A 17810-nucleotide genomic window follows, 5' to 3' on the forward strand; every position below is an offset into this window, starting at 1 on the left:
GTATACCCAGAAATGGATTTACTGGATCACATTGTAGTTCTGGGTTTAATTTTTTGAGGAACTGCCGTACTGTTTTCCATAGCAATAGCACCATCTTATATTCCAACTAGTAATGCACACAGATGCCAATTTCACATCCTCACCAACACTTTTTTTTGGTGTTTTTGGCTGCATTGGGTCTTTGTTGCTGCACACAGGCTTTTCTCTGGTTGCGGAAAGTGGCTACTCTTCCTAGCGGTGGCTTCTCTTGTTGCAGAGCACGGGCTCTGGGCGTGTGGGCTCTAGAATGCAGGCTCAGTAGTTGTGGCGCATGGGCTTAGTTGCTCCGCAGCATGTGGGATCTTCCCAGACCAGGGCTCGAACCCATGTCCCCTGCATTTGCAGGCAGATTCTTGACCCCTGTGCCACCAGGGAAGCCCCACCAACACTTACTCTTCTGGTTTTCTGATAATAACCATCCTAACAGGTGTGAAGTAATATTTCATTGTAGTTTTGATTTGAGATTCTCTGATGACTACTGGTGTTGAGCATCTTTTCATGTGATTATTGGTCATTTATCTTCTTTGGAGAAATGTCTACTCAAGTCCTTTGTCCGTATTTTAGTTGAGTATTTTGTTGTTAAGTTGTATGAGTTCTTCATATACTCTGGATATTGATCCCTTATCATATACATGATTTGCAAGTATTTTCTCCCATTCTGTAGGCCAACTTCATATATACACGTATATATATATATAATGTATATTTTAGTGCACAAAAGGTTTTAATTTTGATGAAGTCCAAATTTTTTCTTTTGTTGCCTGTGCTTTCTTTTTTTTTTCTCCCGGCAGTACGCGGGCCTCTCACTGTTGTGGCCTCTCCTGTTGGAGAGCACAGACTCCGGACGCACAGTCCCAGCGGCCATGGCTCATGGGCCCAGCCGCTCCACGGCATGTGGGATCTTCCCAGACCGGGCCACGAACCCATGTCCCCTGCATCGGCACCAGGGAAGCCTGTTGCCTGTGCTTTTGGTGTCATATCCAAGAAATCATTGCCGGGCTTCCCTGGTGGCGCAGTGGTTGAGAGTCCGCCTGCCGATGCAGGAGACATGGGTTTGTGCCCTGGTCCGGGAAGATCCCACATGCCGTGGAGCGGCTGGGCCCGTGAGCCGTGGCCGCTGGGCCTGTGTGTCCGGAGCCTGTGCTCTGCAACAGGAGAGGCCACAACAGTGAGAGGCCCGCGTACTGCGGGGAAAAAGAAAAAGAAATAATTGCCAAGTCCAAAATTATAATCCAAAATTATTTCCCGTATTCTTCTAAGTTTTATAGTTTTAGTTCTTACATTTAAGTCTTTGGTCCATAGTGAGCTAATTTTTATATGTGGTGTAAGGTAAGGGTCTGATTTTTGCATGCGGATATTGTTTTCTCAGTACCATTTGTTGACCTTTTTTTTAAGCAGTTCTTTCTAGTGTGATTTTTGTTGCTTAGGGACAACTCTTCTAATTTTTTTCTTATAGTATCTTTGTAAGACCTAAATACTTTTTGTGATACTCACTTTTTTCAGAGATTAGTTTTCCTGAGTTTTAAGTAGATGTGTTTCAGAGGAGCTTTTCTAACTTCACTGTTATTTTGTGTGATATTCAGAAATGTAGCAGGTTGCTTTCTGGGGTTTCCTGGCTGTGTTCCCCTACCTCATTTTTATCTCTGCTTTGCCTTGTACCTATCCTGCCAATTTTGCTTTTTGTTCCCAGAAGTTTTTCTTCAATATGGAGTCCTGGAAGAGAGCCTTGAGAGATCAGTTTCAAAAGTTCATAGAAGTTAGCTTCAACCCTTTAAGCCTTATTCTAGGCCTCATGCATTCATCCACTTAATTGGACTTGACAAAATTTTTCCCAGGTTTAGCTGCTGTTATCAAATTGGCCTGCCATGGTTTCCAGTGGGTGCCTGTTGGCTACTTTGAGTTTCTTCTGTTATCAAGTCCAGCACATGCCCCATTACTTCCCTTTCCTTACTGCATAGATGCTGATACTGTAGGTATTGTGGTTACAGTAGCCTGTTTTCTCCTCTCCCATTTGTATTTTGGGATTTCCTTGTTAAGTGGTGTGGTTATAAGCATCCATATAGGCTCTTGGTTTTGCTATCTTGTTACTCTGATTTTCTGTGGAGATTTGAGGAAGCAAGAAGATTTGAGTAAGCAAGAAGATCCATCAGAGAGAGTTTGATAGACATATGAAAGCATGTGATATTCTTGTTAGTTTTTTTTCAGATTGATTCTGAAAAGAGCTCAAAGCTTTTAAAAAAAGCTTTAAGGTTATTTTGAAACATGGTGCTCTATATGTCTAGTTACATATGTTGACTGGTGGAATGTATTGACCATATCTTATACAAGTCTTTATAAAGTCTCATGAAGCAGCTTTTTTCTCTCAAAATTAAATGATTGTAAAATATTCATATAATTCATACTTTTTTTCGTGCACACACACATACTTGTGTCTGCTAGTCTTGTTAGTTCATATGCTTCTTTGATGGCTTTAGCTTATTTGTCCCAGAACTAAGAAAGTATTTTATACAATTTGGTGATGTGGTAATTCTAAACTGAGCCTGGTCTATAGAATAGAGCAGATTTTTATGTTAACAAATATGCAAAGAGTGTTTGCATTAGCCAAGGCACACAAAGGTCTCTGTATGAAGACTGACTTTATTTACTTTATAAACTGATTTTGAAGGCATAACAAAGATATTTTTAGTACATAAAATTGTTTACAGTAATTTTTTCAAGTGAAAATCAGATTATATCACTATACATTCTACTATAAACATGTGTACACATTCTAGGGAATGAGGAAAGTGATAGAAACATCCTTACCACCCCACAGCATTTTGGGGCATTAACTTAATATTTTATACTTAAATGTAAGTTGTGGTCCTAGTTGTAAAGCTGGCATGTTAAGTACTCCGTGTATGTCATATTTAAGGAAATAGATGTGATGTGAACTAATGGGCATAGGGTTTCTTTTGCGGGTGATGAAAATATACCTTAAATTCACCAGTTTAGAATGTGTAACTCAGTGGGTATATTTATAGAGTTATGCAGCCATTATCACAATCTAAGTGTATAGTACTTTCATCACCCCAAAAAGAAACCCCATGCCTATTAGCAGTTTGCTGATTTTTCTCCCCCCTCCCAATCCTGGACAACCATTCTGTCTCTGTAGATTTGCCTATTCTGGACATTGCATATAAATGGAATTATGCAATATGTGGTATTACACTTAGCATAATGTTTCCAAGATTCGCCCATGGTGTAGCATATATTAGCACTTCATTCCTTTTTACTGCTGAGTAACATTCCATTCATTGTGTGGATATACCTCATTTTATTCGTCCATTTATCAGTTTGTGGACATCTAGGTTGTTTCAAATTTTTTGCTATTGTGAATAATGCTGGTGTGAACATTCGTGTGCAAGGTTTTGTGTGGAGTTAAGGTTTTGTTTTCTCTTGAGTATATACCTGGGAGTGGAATTGCTAGATTGTATGGTAAACCTAGACCTCAATAATCTTAGGTAGCTTTTTTTTTAAAATATTTTATTTATTTATTTATTTTGGCGGCACCGGGTCTTAGTTGTGGCACATGGGATCTTCCTTGTGGCGTGAGGGATCTTTTAGTTGAGGCATGTGGACTTCTTAGTTGCTGCATGTGGACACTCAGTTGCAACATGCATGCGGGATCTAGTTCCCTGACTAGGGATTGAACCCGGGCCCCCTGCATTGTGAGTGAGGAGTCTTACCCACTGAACCACCAGGGAAGTCCCTCGGGTAGCTTTTTTAAAGACATTTTGTGAAACTGCCAAATGGTTTTCCAAAGTATTCATACCATTTTACCTTCCCATAAACAGCGTTAAATGGTTCCACTTTCTCCACATCTTTGCCAACACTTAAACTGGCTTTTTTCAAAACTATGGTTATCCTAGTGAGTGTACAGTAGTATCTCATGGTTTTGATTTGCATTTCCGTAGTGATTAATGGTCTGGAGCATCTTTTCATGTGTGTGTTGGCTATTTGTATATGCTTAAGCCTTGAAGAGTACAGGGTTTAGGGACCCCACCCCCACACACTAGGAAATATGCATAGAACTTTACCGTTGCCCTGCCCTCTGTATACAAGGTTCTACATCTGTGGATTCAACCCACTGCAGTTGCTAAGGCACTGTAGTATGTATTTATTGAAAAAAAATCTAAGTTGTAGGACGTCTTTATATATTCTGGGTAATAATCGCTTATCAGAAAAATAATTTGGGAGTATTTTCTTCCATTCCATTGCTTGTCTTTTTCACATTCTTGATGGTGTCATTTGTAGCACATGTATCCAATTTATTAATATTTTTCTTTTGTCACTTGTGCTTTGGTATATCTAAGAAAGCATTGCCTGATCCAAAGTTATGAAGATTTATTGCTGTATTCTTATAGGAGTTTTTTAAAATAGCTTTAGCTCTTACATTTTGTCCTGTGATCCATTTTCAGTTACTTTTGGTTTGTGGTGTTAAAGAGGGAGGGATGGACTTCATTTTTTTGCATGTGATTATATGGTTGTCCCAGCACTATTAGGTGAAAAGACTGTTTATTGAATTATCTTGACACTCTTGTTGAAAAATCAGTTGACCATAAATATAATGTTTATTTCTGAACTCTTTGTTCTTTTCCACAACCTGTATGTCTTTATGCAATACCACAGTCTTGATTACTGTAGCTTGTAAGTTTTGAATTCAGGAAGTATGAGTCTTTCCAACTTTGTTCTTCTTTTTCAAGGTTGTTTTGGTTATTCTCTGTCCCTTGCATTTCCATATGAATTTTAGGATCAGCTGGTCAGTTTCTGCAAAAAAGAAGCTGGGATTTGACAGGGATTGTGTGAATCTGTAGATCAATTTGGAGAATCAGGCCATCTTCATAGTATTCTTCTATAATATTAGTTTTTGTTTGTTTAGCCATCTGAAGAAAAGTGATTTTTTTAAGGTTTATGTGGTATGATAGAATACATATGCAACATTAATGTTCTTATTTCACAGTACTATGATTGTTTATTATGGGCTGGTAGGAGCTGAATATGTAAGGGAGAGTTGAACACCAACATTTGAAATGCTAAGGGTATTTTAAACTATAAATTGATTTTTTTTTCATTTTTGTAACAAATTCATAATGATGAGGTACTCCTCAATAAATAAATTTTAAAATGCCAAATTGTGTTATGCATATTAAATGTATTTAAGTATAATGTAATTACTCTGGAAATCAAGCCCTGTTCTCTTCATCAGTACTATTTTTCAGCAATACTGAATACTAGTATTTTTTCAGTCTTTATTAAGCCAGCTCTTTTTAAAATGTAACTAGATGTTCCAAATAACATCCAAGCTGAAGATTTGTTTAAATTCTCAACATAAAATTTCTTACGTTGACAGTATTACACTCACACATAATTATATGGGTAGGAAAACAGCTAAAATGCCAGAGTGAGTTAATGACATTTTCTGTAACACTGAAATGTCAGTCTTTTCAGTGCAGTAAAATTAAGGGTTTAAACCCCTTTTTAACATTGTACTGGAATTTTGGTTTAATTTGTTGAAGCTTGGTGATCTTTCTTAGTAACAAACGGACATTTTGACCTATTCCGTTTTCTTCTTTGTTGGGGGGCTGTTTTTCTTCATATCTAAGTTTTTACTTTACTTTTCCTGTTCTGGGATCCTCTTTCTGTGAGTCTTTGCTGAAGTTAAACCATTACCACTTTTCCGTAACTATAGCCATAGGCAAGTGAGTTCCAGATTCAGACTGTGGTATCTAGAACTAGCTGGATATTTATTAATGAAACGTCTTCAAGGCACAGAAAATAGTTACTCCTATTCTTAGGGGACAGGAAGTGTTGGGGCAGTTAAGGGACAAGGCAGAAATGGCCTCACCAGCCTGTAGGACCTAAAGATGAAACCTAAGAAAAGATTAGAAAAAGCTGGTTGATGATGTATTAGCAAATAGAAAGCAGACTTGGAGGTCTTTGCTTCTGTTAAGGGCTTTTTTGCATTAGGAGATTTAAAGTTGAAGAGTAATAAAACAGCTATGGCTAGTTCTTAAATAAAAATGTATACACAAAGTGTATGCAGAAAATTAACTACTAAAAGAATAAAGACCAGAATGATTTATTTGAAACTGATTTTGATGTAGCCATTTTCAGTGACTTAGAAATCACCCAAGCTTTTTGTTATTGCAAACTGACCTTGCCTCCAACTATCAAGGTTGAAGGCAGCAACGGAGAGTGAAGAATGTCAGCAGTGAGGGCATCATGAGCAGAAGGGGGAGACAGCGGCCAGGAATGGGCAGGAGGAGAAAGATGGAGAAGGAAGGGAGTCAGATCAAGAGGTAGGAATGGAAACATACAAAGGAATAGAATAAGAGAAGAATGTAAAAACAGCTGGAGGGAGAAGGGAAGAGAGGAGTACAAGTGTAATCATTGAAGTAAAGTCAGGTGTCATCATTTCAGTGTTTGAATCTGCTTATTAGTTAGGACTACAATGAACCCTTTAAAGAATGGAGTTTAACTGTGGAAGAAAGAAGGTGAGCGAGAAAGAAGGGAATTTTGATGAGCATGTTAAATCACTTTTTAAATTTAAGATCAACCCTAAAAATACACAACTTTTGTTTCATTTTGCAGCATAGTAATAATAATATTTCAGTCATATTACAATGGGGCACTATTCTAAGTGCTTTACATATATTGATTCATTTAATCCTTACCACAACTTAATAAGCAGATACTATTTCTCCCATTTTACAGATGCGGAAACTGAGCCACAAAGAGAATAAGTAATTTGCCTAGGCTAGTCAGATAACAGCCAGGATTCCACTGAGGCAGTCTGACTACTGTGCTACAGCTGGCTTCATCACCTCTACCTCCCCCTCTCCATCATTTGTATGGTATATTTCTGTAGAAATTTGTCTTCTTTTGAGAATGTAATATACCCTTGAAATAGTTGTACATCTGCTAGAGTGACAAACTGTGGACACTATTTAAAGATCAGTTTTTCTTCCCTTTAGTTACAGTAACTTGAGAAAGTTTATTAAACTCAGTACCAGAACACAAAAGATGAATAGTGCATGGTCCCTGTCCCCAGTGAACTGAATCTCAGTTTGTAATTGGGCATTTGAACCAACCAAATGTCTACTCCAATATTGGTGTGAATTCTTTTACTTTGAACCAAGTTTGCTAATGAATGTTTGTTGCCTTCAGAAGTATGCTCACCTTTAAAAGCCACCGACCAACTAGAAGTATTGTCGTTACTTAAAGGTTTTTGAGTTATTTTTGTTTTAATAAGCTAAACAACAAAGTCAGCTTTTCATACAAAAAGCAGTGGTACCTAGTTTGATTACCTTCCTTAGTCATCCTTAAAATTAAAGCCTCGCATGGATAATTCACAAAGTATCTAAAAAGGTGTTTTGTTTTGTTTTGTTTTTACAGCCCTGATGGAGTAAGATGTTTGCAGGCAGTAGAGGAGGAAATGTGAATGGAGGTAGTGGATTTCACCAGGAACTTTGGAAGAGTGTTGGGTATTAGTTGCACTGGAGGAGGATGAGAATTGAGCCCTATTTAGAGGGAGAACAGAAAGACTTCTGTGAGGAGTGTGGGTAAATAAACCAGGAACCTATCCTGAAGATCATTGCTTAGCTCCTTGAATACTTAATTTTTAAAACTTTTTTGTAGAATTTTAGAATCATTCACTAGCATGCATATTTTGTGTCCATTGAGACTGTCTTCTAAGGAGAAGAGCTATGTGGTTTGAAAGTGCTTCTTGATATTGAGGTTTACAAAAAGTCTGAAGAGGATGGAGCTGTGACTGGGAGTCCTAAGAGATTTTACCAAGAAAAACTCATTGGAGACTTTTAGAAGTGCCCTTTAGGCAAGTAAGAGAAATTCTGGATTATCTGGTGTTAGGAAGACAGTTTAAATATTAAGTTCAGTCTAATTTGACTTTTCATTTGAGCCTGTATTGCTTCACTGTTTGACAAAGAGTTCTAGCATTTGAAGGTTGACTTAGCCATTTCCCTCTTAGACATGAACGAGATAATAAATGAGAGATTGTGGGAAACTGAGAGTATCTTCATTTTATTGAGTGTTTCTTGCATTTCTTACCTTGGCATTGGCTCTTAGATTTTTTGTTTTGACATTTGGAATACTCTGAACTTAATATTGGTGCCTTTATATTAATATGTGGATTATCCACATGTCATTCATTAAGCAAGCATTTTGAACAGCAGCTCACAATGCTGGATAACGAATGAATAATTTAGTCTCTGTGTTCAAGCTGCTTCTAGACTGGTAGGGCAGACAAAATTAATAAACCCCAAGTTAGAGTACAGTGTAAGTACAATGATAGAGGAATACACCATTTGCTGTTGAATAAAGAAGAGCAATTCACTCTTACTCGGGAATTTTACCTTGGGTGGGTGTGATCTTTTGAGGCAAGCTGTTAAATAGAAAAGGAATTAATCAAACAGACTAGGTAGCAGTGGTAAGAAATTTTCAGTATGTAGACAGAATGACAGAACAGATAGAAGATAATTGTCCACTCTCAGTTATCTTACACTTTCTACATCTCAGGGACCCCCCTGCCCTGGATGACTGCCATATAACTGGTATTTCAAGAATATTGACTAATTTTGGTATTGCTTAATTAAATCTGTTGTAAAGAATAACAGTTTAGTCTGTATCTATGAAAACTAAGAATAAGTTGCTTTTCTGAGCATTCTCAGTTTTTTAAATCATTTCCTGTTGTAATTTTAAGAGACTGAAATAAATTGAAAGTCCAAGATGGAATTATTCAGTCTATTTAAGGTAACATTATTGCTGGTTGTTTGTAGCCAAACTCACTTAATTTTAGGTATGTTTTAAAGATTTATACACAGGAAGAGAACTTCGTGAAGTCATTTTTACTCCATTGACTCATCTGCAAATGCAGTTGGACTAGAGAAGGCCCCTTTCAGATCCAAAATCCAGTGATTAAATTTTATATCTCAAGAATGATATTTGTAAGTTGTTTTAAAAGCTATCAGAAGAAAGATCCATCTCCCCTGTATCAAATTTTCTCCTTATGTTAACTACCCAAATCATGTAGCTTGACTTATGCCCCCCTCTCTCCTCCCCTCCTTCTTTTGGCATTGTTTCTGTATAGTGATTGATAACCCCTCAGATGCAGTTAGACTCAGATATTCATCTCTTGAAAAATAATGTACCTGAATCTTGACGTTTAGAAATTATCTTTCCATGAAAAATTTTTTGTATATATTCCTAGAATGTTATTTGAACTTAAATTATGCCAGTTTTCTGAGTCAGCAATTATTTGGTTTACTACTAAGTTTTTGGGTAAATATTTGCTCAAAATTGGTGTTCTCTTAGTATCTTTATAGTGCAATGTTCTTATGTTTCTGTCCCAAGAACATAATTTACTAAAGCTAAAAAAAAAAAAAAAGTTAATTTTTTCATCTCCAGTTAGAAAGGTTTCTACTCTATTGGTTTGTCTTACATGTTTATATTCCCTGGTTTTTTAGCTACTTTTAATATTGCTGTATTGAAGTAATAGAGATATTAGGGAGCAGTTTCATGTTCAGAATCCTCTTATTTTGCCTTGTAGATTCTTTTTCTTTTTCTCTCTTAAGCAAGATTGTATAGCTCTTAGCCGCAAAATGAAGCATTGATTAAAAGAATCCTAGTAAGTGGTGACTGCCTCAAAAGAGGGAAAATCTGGGTATACTTTACCCACTTTTCTTTTTTTCTTTTTTCTTTCTTTCTTTTTTTTTTTTTTAAAGCTTTGGCTTCATTATTTTGCTTGAGTTTTTTCCTTTACCTCCGAAATGTGCGTTAATATTATTTAAACTCTCTTTTAGCTAAAGTGTAAGTCTTTTTCCTTTTAGAATTCTACTTGCAAAACAAGTAAAACAGATTTTATAGACTGAGGTAACTAGTTCTATCTAATGAATAACTTTTTAAAAATTTAATCTCGTCATAGCCCAACTTCAGTTCATACTATTAATATGGCATTCCTTTTTTGCATGCCCCCTCCCTTAGAAAGTAGAAGGTGTTTCCAAAATTTATTTGTTTTTAAATCACCAAATATTATCTTTTCCACAGATAATATCACCTACTGCATTATTTTTGGCTGCAAAAGTAGAAGAACAGGCTCGAAAACTTGAACATGTTATCAAAGTAGCACATGCTTGTCTTCATCCCCTAGAGCCACTGCTGGATACTAAATGTGATGTATGTAAAAATTGGATGTTTTGGGTTTTGAAACCTTTTCATTATTTAGATTTAATAAAAATACAATTCGATTAGTGTTGCCTTCCAATGCTGCTTATTACTATTACGACTTAGGAATGTAATACCAGGAAGTGACCTGACAGAACCATATTTCATGTTATGTTCATGAATTTCATTGTCATTCTGCATCACGTAAAGCTTTGATTCAAAGGTACTTTTTAAGTGTTTCACATTTTGTTTATCCTCACAGCAAACCTGTGATATATGTAGAGGGTATATCATATCACCTTCATCGTTTGGGTGTATTTAAGACCAGAGATATATAATTCTCTTAAATTGTCGGCAAGTGAGGGAATAGAAAAACCTCTGGATTTATCTCTAGACCAGTAATTACTCTTTTTATAGAAGTGTTCCTTTATTAATGCGTGTGTGCTACTACTATTCTCTGACACATAAAGATTTATTTTACCATGCTTTCATGAGTGTCATTTTGAAATTATTTTTGTTTTCCTAAAGAGTAATACTGGTTTACAGGCAGCTTGTTCATCACCAATGTTTCAATAGACCTTGTCTGAAAACACCATTTTTAAATGTTCTGACATCTTAAAACAGAAGCTAGCATTCTGGGCCTTTGAAATCCTTTTTCTAGCACTCCTATGTAAGTGAGTTGCTTTATCAGGAACTGTTAACTACTGAATGACTACCAGACTGTATTAATTCAGTTTGATTTGGATCAAGTTTAAGGTCCAAATTAAATATATCTGATTTTATTAATGACAGGTTTTATCCTACATGTTGGCTTTTAGGGACTAAAATATTAATGTAGCTATTCAATAATAGAGAATGTATGATTATTTAAAGTTACTTCTTATAGTTTCTATTAACTTTACAAATTCAGAATTATTTCTTGTGAATGCTTAGGGTATTGTTCAAATAATAGAAAAATCTGTTTTAAAATTCAGTTCAGTGATCTCAAAATGGGCATAAATAAAATTAAAGGTGCTTTCACTCTAAGTTTAGCAATATGTCCTTAGAAATGAGTATTTATATATAATATAGTTTTCTTATCACCTTAGTCAATTGTCATGATATAAGAATGAGATGGCAGGAAAGTTTTCATACCTTTTATTCCCCGAGTAATTACATTAGGGCAATGATTTATTGAAGTTGAGGGAGAGGATCGTCTATTTTTGTCCCCACAGGTGTATGGTACATTGTTTTGGTATTTTATAGCTAAAATTTTTTCTTTTAATCTAGGGGTTTGAGGGATTGTTTTATTTTGTCTTTTCTGAAGAGAGGAATTTAATTCTAAAAAATAACGCACTGACCTACTGTGACAGTCAAGGAATTACTACATGAAATATCCTAGAGTGAGTTGATAAATCCTTTTCTTTAAAGGCCAGTTCGAATTTAATCTTACTTGGGTTGGCGCTTCCTGTCCTTAATGAGTCTTGAAGCACCAATGCCTAGGTAAAGTTTTACGTTACAGACTGGAGATGTCTTTTTTCAATTAACCTACCCCCTTTCATATTATTATTTTTAGATTGGTTTTTGTTTTGTTTTGTTTTGTTTTGTTTTGCTTTGTTTACATTTCCTGTATTAGAAGTAATTGAATTTAGAGTTTCCTGTATTAGAAGTAATTGAATTTAGAATTATCACAGAAAATAGGTTTTCTCTATCACCCTCAGTTTTATTTTCTTCATATTTCCAAACTACCTTGTAGTAGTTTGTAATGAATCTATAATACTCATGAGATTTAACAGCCCCATAGTCTAGTAGTGTTATGTTTATTAAGCATTTTAATATTATTATTTTTACCTGGCAGGCTTACCTTCAGCAGACTCAAGAACTGGTTTTACTTGAAACCATAATGCTACAAACCCTAGGTATGTACTTATGTCAGGTATTATTTGTGTGTGTGTTCTTCAGTGCAGTATTCTAAATAAAGGAAAAGATTTCTGGAGTAATTTTATCATTGAAGAAAGTTTCATTTGAAAATAAAGTTTGGTGCCAGAATAGTATTACCTGGTTCTAAGGAAGCCATTTTTTAAATTTTAATTTTGTTTAGCATTTAATTGAATGGCAAACATAGCCTTCAGTGTGATTTCTTATATTTTCAGATAGTTGAGACACAGTGCTTCATTTTGGATTTGCATTGGGGAATAAAATGGTCCTTTAGGGCTGTGGTGTGTGACTGTAATATGTATAAACATACATGGCAGTCCTGCTGTACTAGAGCTTATGAATTTATCACATCATTTTATTGTATTTTTTAAAATATTTATTTGGTTGCGCTGGGTCTTAGTTGGGGCAGGTGGGCTCCTTAGTTGAGGCAGGCAGGCTCCTTAGTTGTGGCATGTGGGCTCCTTAGTTGTGGCATGCGAACTCTTAGTTGCAGCATGCATGTGGGATCTAGTTCCCTGACCAGGGATGGAACCCAGGCCCCCTGCATTGGGAGCATGGAGTCTTATCCGCTGTGCCACCAGAGAAGTCCCTGTCACATCATTTTAAATGTGACATAGTAGTTTATTTAAATGTTGATCATCCTTGTCTAAAAGTTATATTGTCTGCAAGGTTTGTGCAACTTAAGTATCTGTAAAAATTGTTTATTCTAATCTTTTACTTTACTCATGAGGAAATTGAGCCCTAAGCAGGTTTTGACTGTGTACAGTCATATATTACTTCTGGAAGAACCTAGCAGGGTGTAGTGGGAAGAACATAGGCTTTATGGAGATCTGCGCTTAAATGTGTAAGCCTCTTTACTTTCTAAACTTGGTCAGAGTTCCTTTACCTTTCGTATCTCCATCCTGTATGTGCAAGGTGGAATAATAATGTAGCTATAACATTGTGACTTTGAAGATGAAAGATTGTTGTGGGTTTTTTTTTTGTTTGTTTGTTTTTTTGCTGTACGCGGGCCTCTCACTGTTGTGGCCTCTCCTGTTGCGGAGCACAGGCTCCGGACGCGCAGGCTCAGCGGCCATGGCTCACGGGCCCAGCCGCTCCGTGGCATGTGGGATCTTCCCGGACCGGGACACAAACCCATGTCCCCTGCATTGGCAGGCGGACTCTCAACCACGGCGCCACCACGGAAGCCCGAAAGATTGTTTTTTTAAAACATTGCCACATAGTGTTTCATAAATAATCATTATTTATTATGGTAGTTATTTTTATCTTATTTATACTCCATTCCCAAATGTTGAATAGAAGTGTAATAGTCATAGCTTTCCATCATGACAGATTCTTTTTATTATAAAAGTAGGTTGTTTGAAACACATATAACTTGTTGAAAGTTTTTATAATATAAATATATAAAAATAAAAGTGAGAATATTTTTATTCCCTCCAAATCTATTTAGCATGTTACCATTTTATTATATAAATATGAAATTTTACAAATAATGAAAGTTGAAGGAAAATAACATTTTAAAATAGTTATTTTATCATATGAAATCAGTGTATTGTATTCATATGGTTGATGACAGATTCTTAAACACAGAGAATGAATAGCATTATTTTAAGGGGAGCATTAGAATTTACAAGATATAACTATGGCTCTTGTTAAAGTGCGATTTTGCAGGTTTAATAACAGTAGAAATGTGAAGAGACCACACAATAACTTTACAAATCCAGATAATCTGTTTATTAGGATGTTATTCCTTTACTACTGCTGAAGGCACCATACAGCGACCTCCACTTCAAAAAAAAAAAAGGAAACGGAAAAACCCTGCCCTACCTAAGGGGTTGACTGGACATGATAGCTTTTCAATATGTTGTCTTTGGTTTTAGAAACAGTGATTTAATCTTGAGGCCTATAAGGTTCACTTGCCTTAACAATTTTATTTTTATTAGTAATGAAATGTAGTTATAAGCTAACTGAAACCCACTGATCTAAGGTACAGTGAGAAAATAAGAGGACCATATTTAAAGGGTCATTTCTCCCACTGTGGCCCAAAGGTTGTATTTATGAAAAATGTTCTTTTCACATCTTCTGAAAGAGTTGGAATATATTTAAGAAATACGTTACGTAGTTGAATTCCCTCCTTAAACTGTGTGGGGCAAGCTTAATAATTGTATTTGTCATGATTTTAGTTAGTTTTTTTTTTCTTAGTTTGTTTTTAACTTGAGGATAGTCTCAAACTAATTGTAATTGAGAATTTTGAATACATATTACTTATCTCTAAATAACTGTCAGTTTTCATAATTGGAACACTATTTTTGAGAAGATATTATTTATTATGATTGGGGGTATAATAAACATGTCAGTGATGAGAAACTTTGTCTTTGAGTTTTTTTAATAATGAAAAATATACGTTTATGGTTATGAGTGGCATTTCTCAGGCAAGTATTATAGTGGTAAATGACTGGGAAAAAAAGTGCTTTTCATTTCAGGTTTTGAGATCACCATTGAACACCCACACACAGATGTGGTGAAATGTACCCAGTTAGTAAGAGGTAAGTGAAACTTTTAAGTTAAGTTTTAATGCTTTTTATTGTCTATAATTGATAATTGAATGATATTTTGTTCTAGCCTTGAGTTTTATTAAAATGGCAGAAATGTCATTTTGAAGCATTATTTTTCAGTGTTCTACACCTGCCTATTCATCTACTTCTATTTTTGGTTCTTCCTGGTGAATTAGCTTCCTTTAACTTTAGGTGGGAGTCTTGTTTCTCTAAAAAATTAGAGGGCTTCCAAATACTAGGACTCTTTCTACTTCCCCATTGGGCTATGCCCATCCCAATTCAGGTAGTATTTAAGATGTAGGCCAAATTTAACATATAGGTGCAGAAAATAGTATTGATTTCCAATTTATGTCAAACTTTGATTGACTTCCTGAAAAGTGTTTACGGTTTAAGAATTCAAATCTTTCAGGTAAAAATTGCCTTTTTTAGCGGATTTGTCATTTTGGGAAATGTTTTGCCCATGTTCGTTTGAACAGAATTGATTTAATACATTTTTCAAAGTTCTTTAGCATTACTAAAAATGGTTTCCTTTTTGTGTATAATGAGGAAATTATTATATAGCATGATATATAACAGCATGTGATGTACTTATTAAACCTTTTATAAACAGGAGTACAAAGTTTTTGTATTGTTTTCTTTACTCCTTATAAAGCATGTGGTATATATTTTTCTACTCTTGTTAATGAATCCTGTGTATCTATCGTTGTATCTCTAGAAATAATTTTTCACACAGATGCATGCAGTACTACTACTTTCCTGTTTACCATGTGAAGTGTTACACACTAATAGCAACCACTTGGAACCTTTAGTGTGCCTTTTTTCTGATACTTCTTTTTGAAAATGAAATTTTGCAGTTTCATTCCTTTACCACCAGACTTGTTTAGGTTTATTCTAAACAAAATGGGTAAGACTTTTGAAGGCCTTGAATCTAGTGTTTACCTAAATGTTCTCTTATTCATTCTAAATTGAATTCACTTTATACCTAGGTTAAGGTTTTATTACTATGCTAATGGCTACATATAAAAACAGACAAACCTGTTGTCTGGTACCACAGTTGTCATTGTTAAGAAATGGACTAATAAAAATCCCATTTATATTTTTTTAATCCTAAAAGCAAATGTTATCATTTATAAACTAAACTAGAACATAGTTAATTTTGGTTTCTGTTCTTCATGGTTATATATTTTATAGCACTTTCTCATCCTCAGTATTACAGTGTAGTATAGAATTGTATAGATAACTATTGTAGATGTTGGATTAAGAAATAGAGCTTGAGAGAAGTTCTGTTTTCCTGAAAACTTGAAAGGGTAAGCTGTTTTGTTTAAATAATGGAGAGCCATATAATTTGCCTTAAGTTGAGATTAGTAAAGAAAGATGTTGAAGATATTAAATATAGGTTAAAAATATGTACGTGTATGTGCATATACATACACACACACTCATAGTAGGAAATGAAACTGAATTTTCAGCTTAGTATTGTGAAATTTGAGTCAGCTTCTCAAATCCTATCTAAAGAAGCTAGAGACATTAAAGTCCATTTATTTTGCCAAATTGAACAGTAAAATTTAAACATTTACAAAAACTATGAATTTGATATATCATCCAAAGCAAAATATTTAAATCTGATTTTGTTGTTGTTGTTGTTGTTAATGTTAAAAATGTGACCAATTCTTAAATTTTAGTATGACTCTCATATGTGTTTAACATCATTTTGTCTAACATTTCAAGTAACTATAATTTGCATCTTACTGCATTTTTAAAATGTTCTTTCGTGTTTGGTATATTTTTTTTCCTTTGCCCCTAATACCACTTTCAGCTAACAAAAGAACATTTTCCCTACATTCTTCTCTGTTGCAATGACTTTTAATAGGTTATTGAATTTACATTTGTTCTGAGGTGAAAACTGCAATAGCAATTTAAACTTACTTTTACTTACTTTTCTATATGTTTTGATTCTTTCGTGGGTGGGGGTGAGGGTAAAAGGTTTGAGTTCTTTGAAGTTCTCCCCTGCCCCCGACCTCTGGAGATGAGAAAGTTATTATGCTACTTTGCTGCGGGATTGGCTGATGTCATTTTACAGGGACCTTTCATTTCTGTGATTTCTCCTTCCCTCCCCACCAGGAAAGAATGCCATACTTAAGTCACACTGCCTCCAAGACATCTGATGCTTTGACACTCTTCCTTAGCACAACTCTGCTAAACCCAAATCCCTTTTGTAAACCTTTATGTTGATGATCCACATGGGGCAGCGGGGAATTACAGGTGCCACAAATAAAAATAGGAGAGGGCAAGGAATTTGAGACCTGTTAGAGGGGGTGAGCTGAGGTGAACTGATCCTAGGTGAGCAGAGAGGAAAGGTATGTCAGTGATTATGAATGTAACTGGGGAAAGGGGGGAGACTAATAGCAGAGGCATCCCTGTTGGGAAGAATAAGAAGCAGAAGAAGGGAGAGGGGCACTGTTTTCCATTTCAGTGTTTCAAGAAGCTAGTTGTTAAAAATTGCTTTTCTATTGAGGACCAGTATTGAAGCATCCTGATTCCCTCTAGAGTACTTGTATCTTTTCTAACGTTATGGTTAACTGGATTATATAATTTAAAAATAATACAGTGGTGTTTTCTATATCTACATCCTTATGATGTTTCTAGGTTGTTTATTCTCTGTTGATGCTTAGTAGCATGATGAAAAACTGAGCAGTTTGTGCTCTCTGAGTTTGGGGGTTGGGGGTTTGTTTTTGTTTTTTCTTTTGGTGGAAGTACTTAAACCAACTTAAATATGATGACTGAGGATTAAGTCTGGCAGGCAACTCTTTGTATTTTGTATTAGACTTCAAAATCTTTTCTTCTTCTTCTTCTTTTTTTTTTTTTTAAATCCAGGAGAATGCTTTATTGCAACTTTTAGCTGACTAGATGCTTAACTTAGTAACAAGTTTAGCCCTTGTAACTGGCTAGCTAAAAGCAAATCGGCTTGTTTCTCAGATCTTTGGGGGATAGCAAGAAACATTTGAGTGAATGTTGTTGAAGATTTTCAGTAGTATAGAAAATGATGGCGCTCTTGTGATATTTGTAAGTAGTAAGTAA

At 35.3% G+C, this 17810-nt stretch overlaps 1 protein-coding gene across 19 annotated transcripts in view; it reads left to right on the top strand.

Annotated features, from left to right (window-relative positions):
* The window catches only part of CCNT2 (cyclin T2), a 48046-nt gene that overhangs the window by 19036 nt on the left and 11200 nt on the right, over positions 1–17810 (top strand). For 4 of the 19 annotated variants that reach the window (XR_004481072.2, XM_004265437.3, XM_004265438.4 and 1 more), the window contains 3 exons: positions 10144–10272; positions 12098–12158; positions 14661–14723. Coding sequence is in view for 18 of the 19 variants with exons in the window: in XM_004265437.3 (XP_004265485.1) it covers positions 10144–10272; positions 12098–12158; positions 14661–14723 (253 nt within the window). In the remaining variant the exon portion in view is untranslated. The other 15 variants (XM_033420279.2, XM_033420282.2, XM_033420281.2 and 12 more) reach the window with 11 other exon arrangements.

This window comes from Orcinus orca, chromosome 7 (genome assembly GCF_937001465.1).
Source record: "Orcinus orca chromosome 7, mOrcOrc1.1, whole genome shotgun sequence".
In the NCBI taxonomy this organism is placed as follows: Eukaryota; Metazoa; Chordata; class Mammalia; order Artiodactyla; family Delphinidae; genus Orcinus; species Orcinus orca.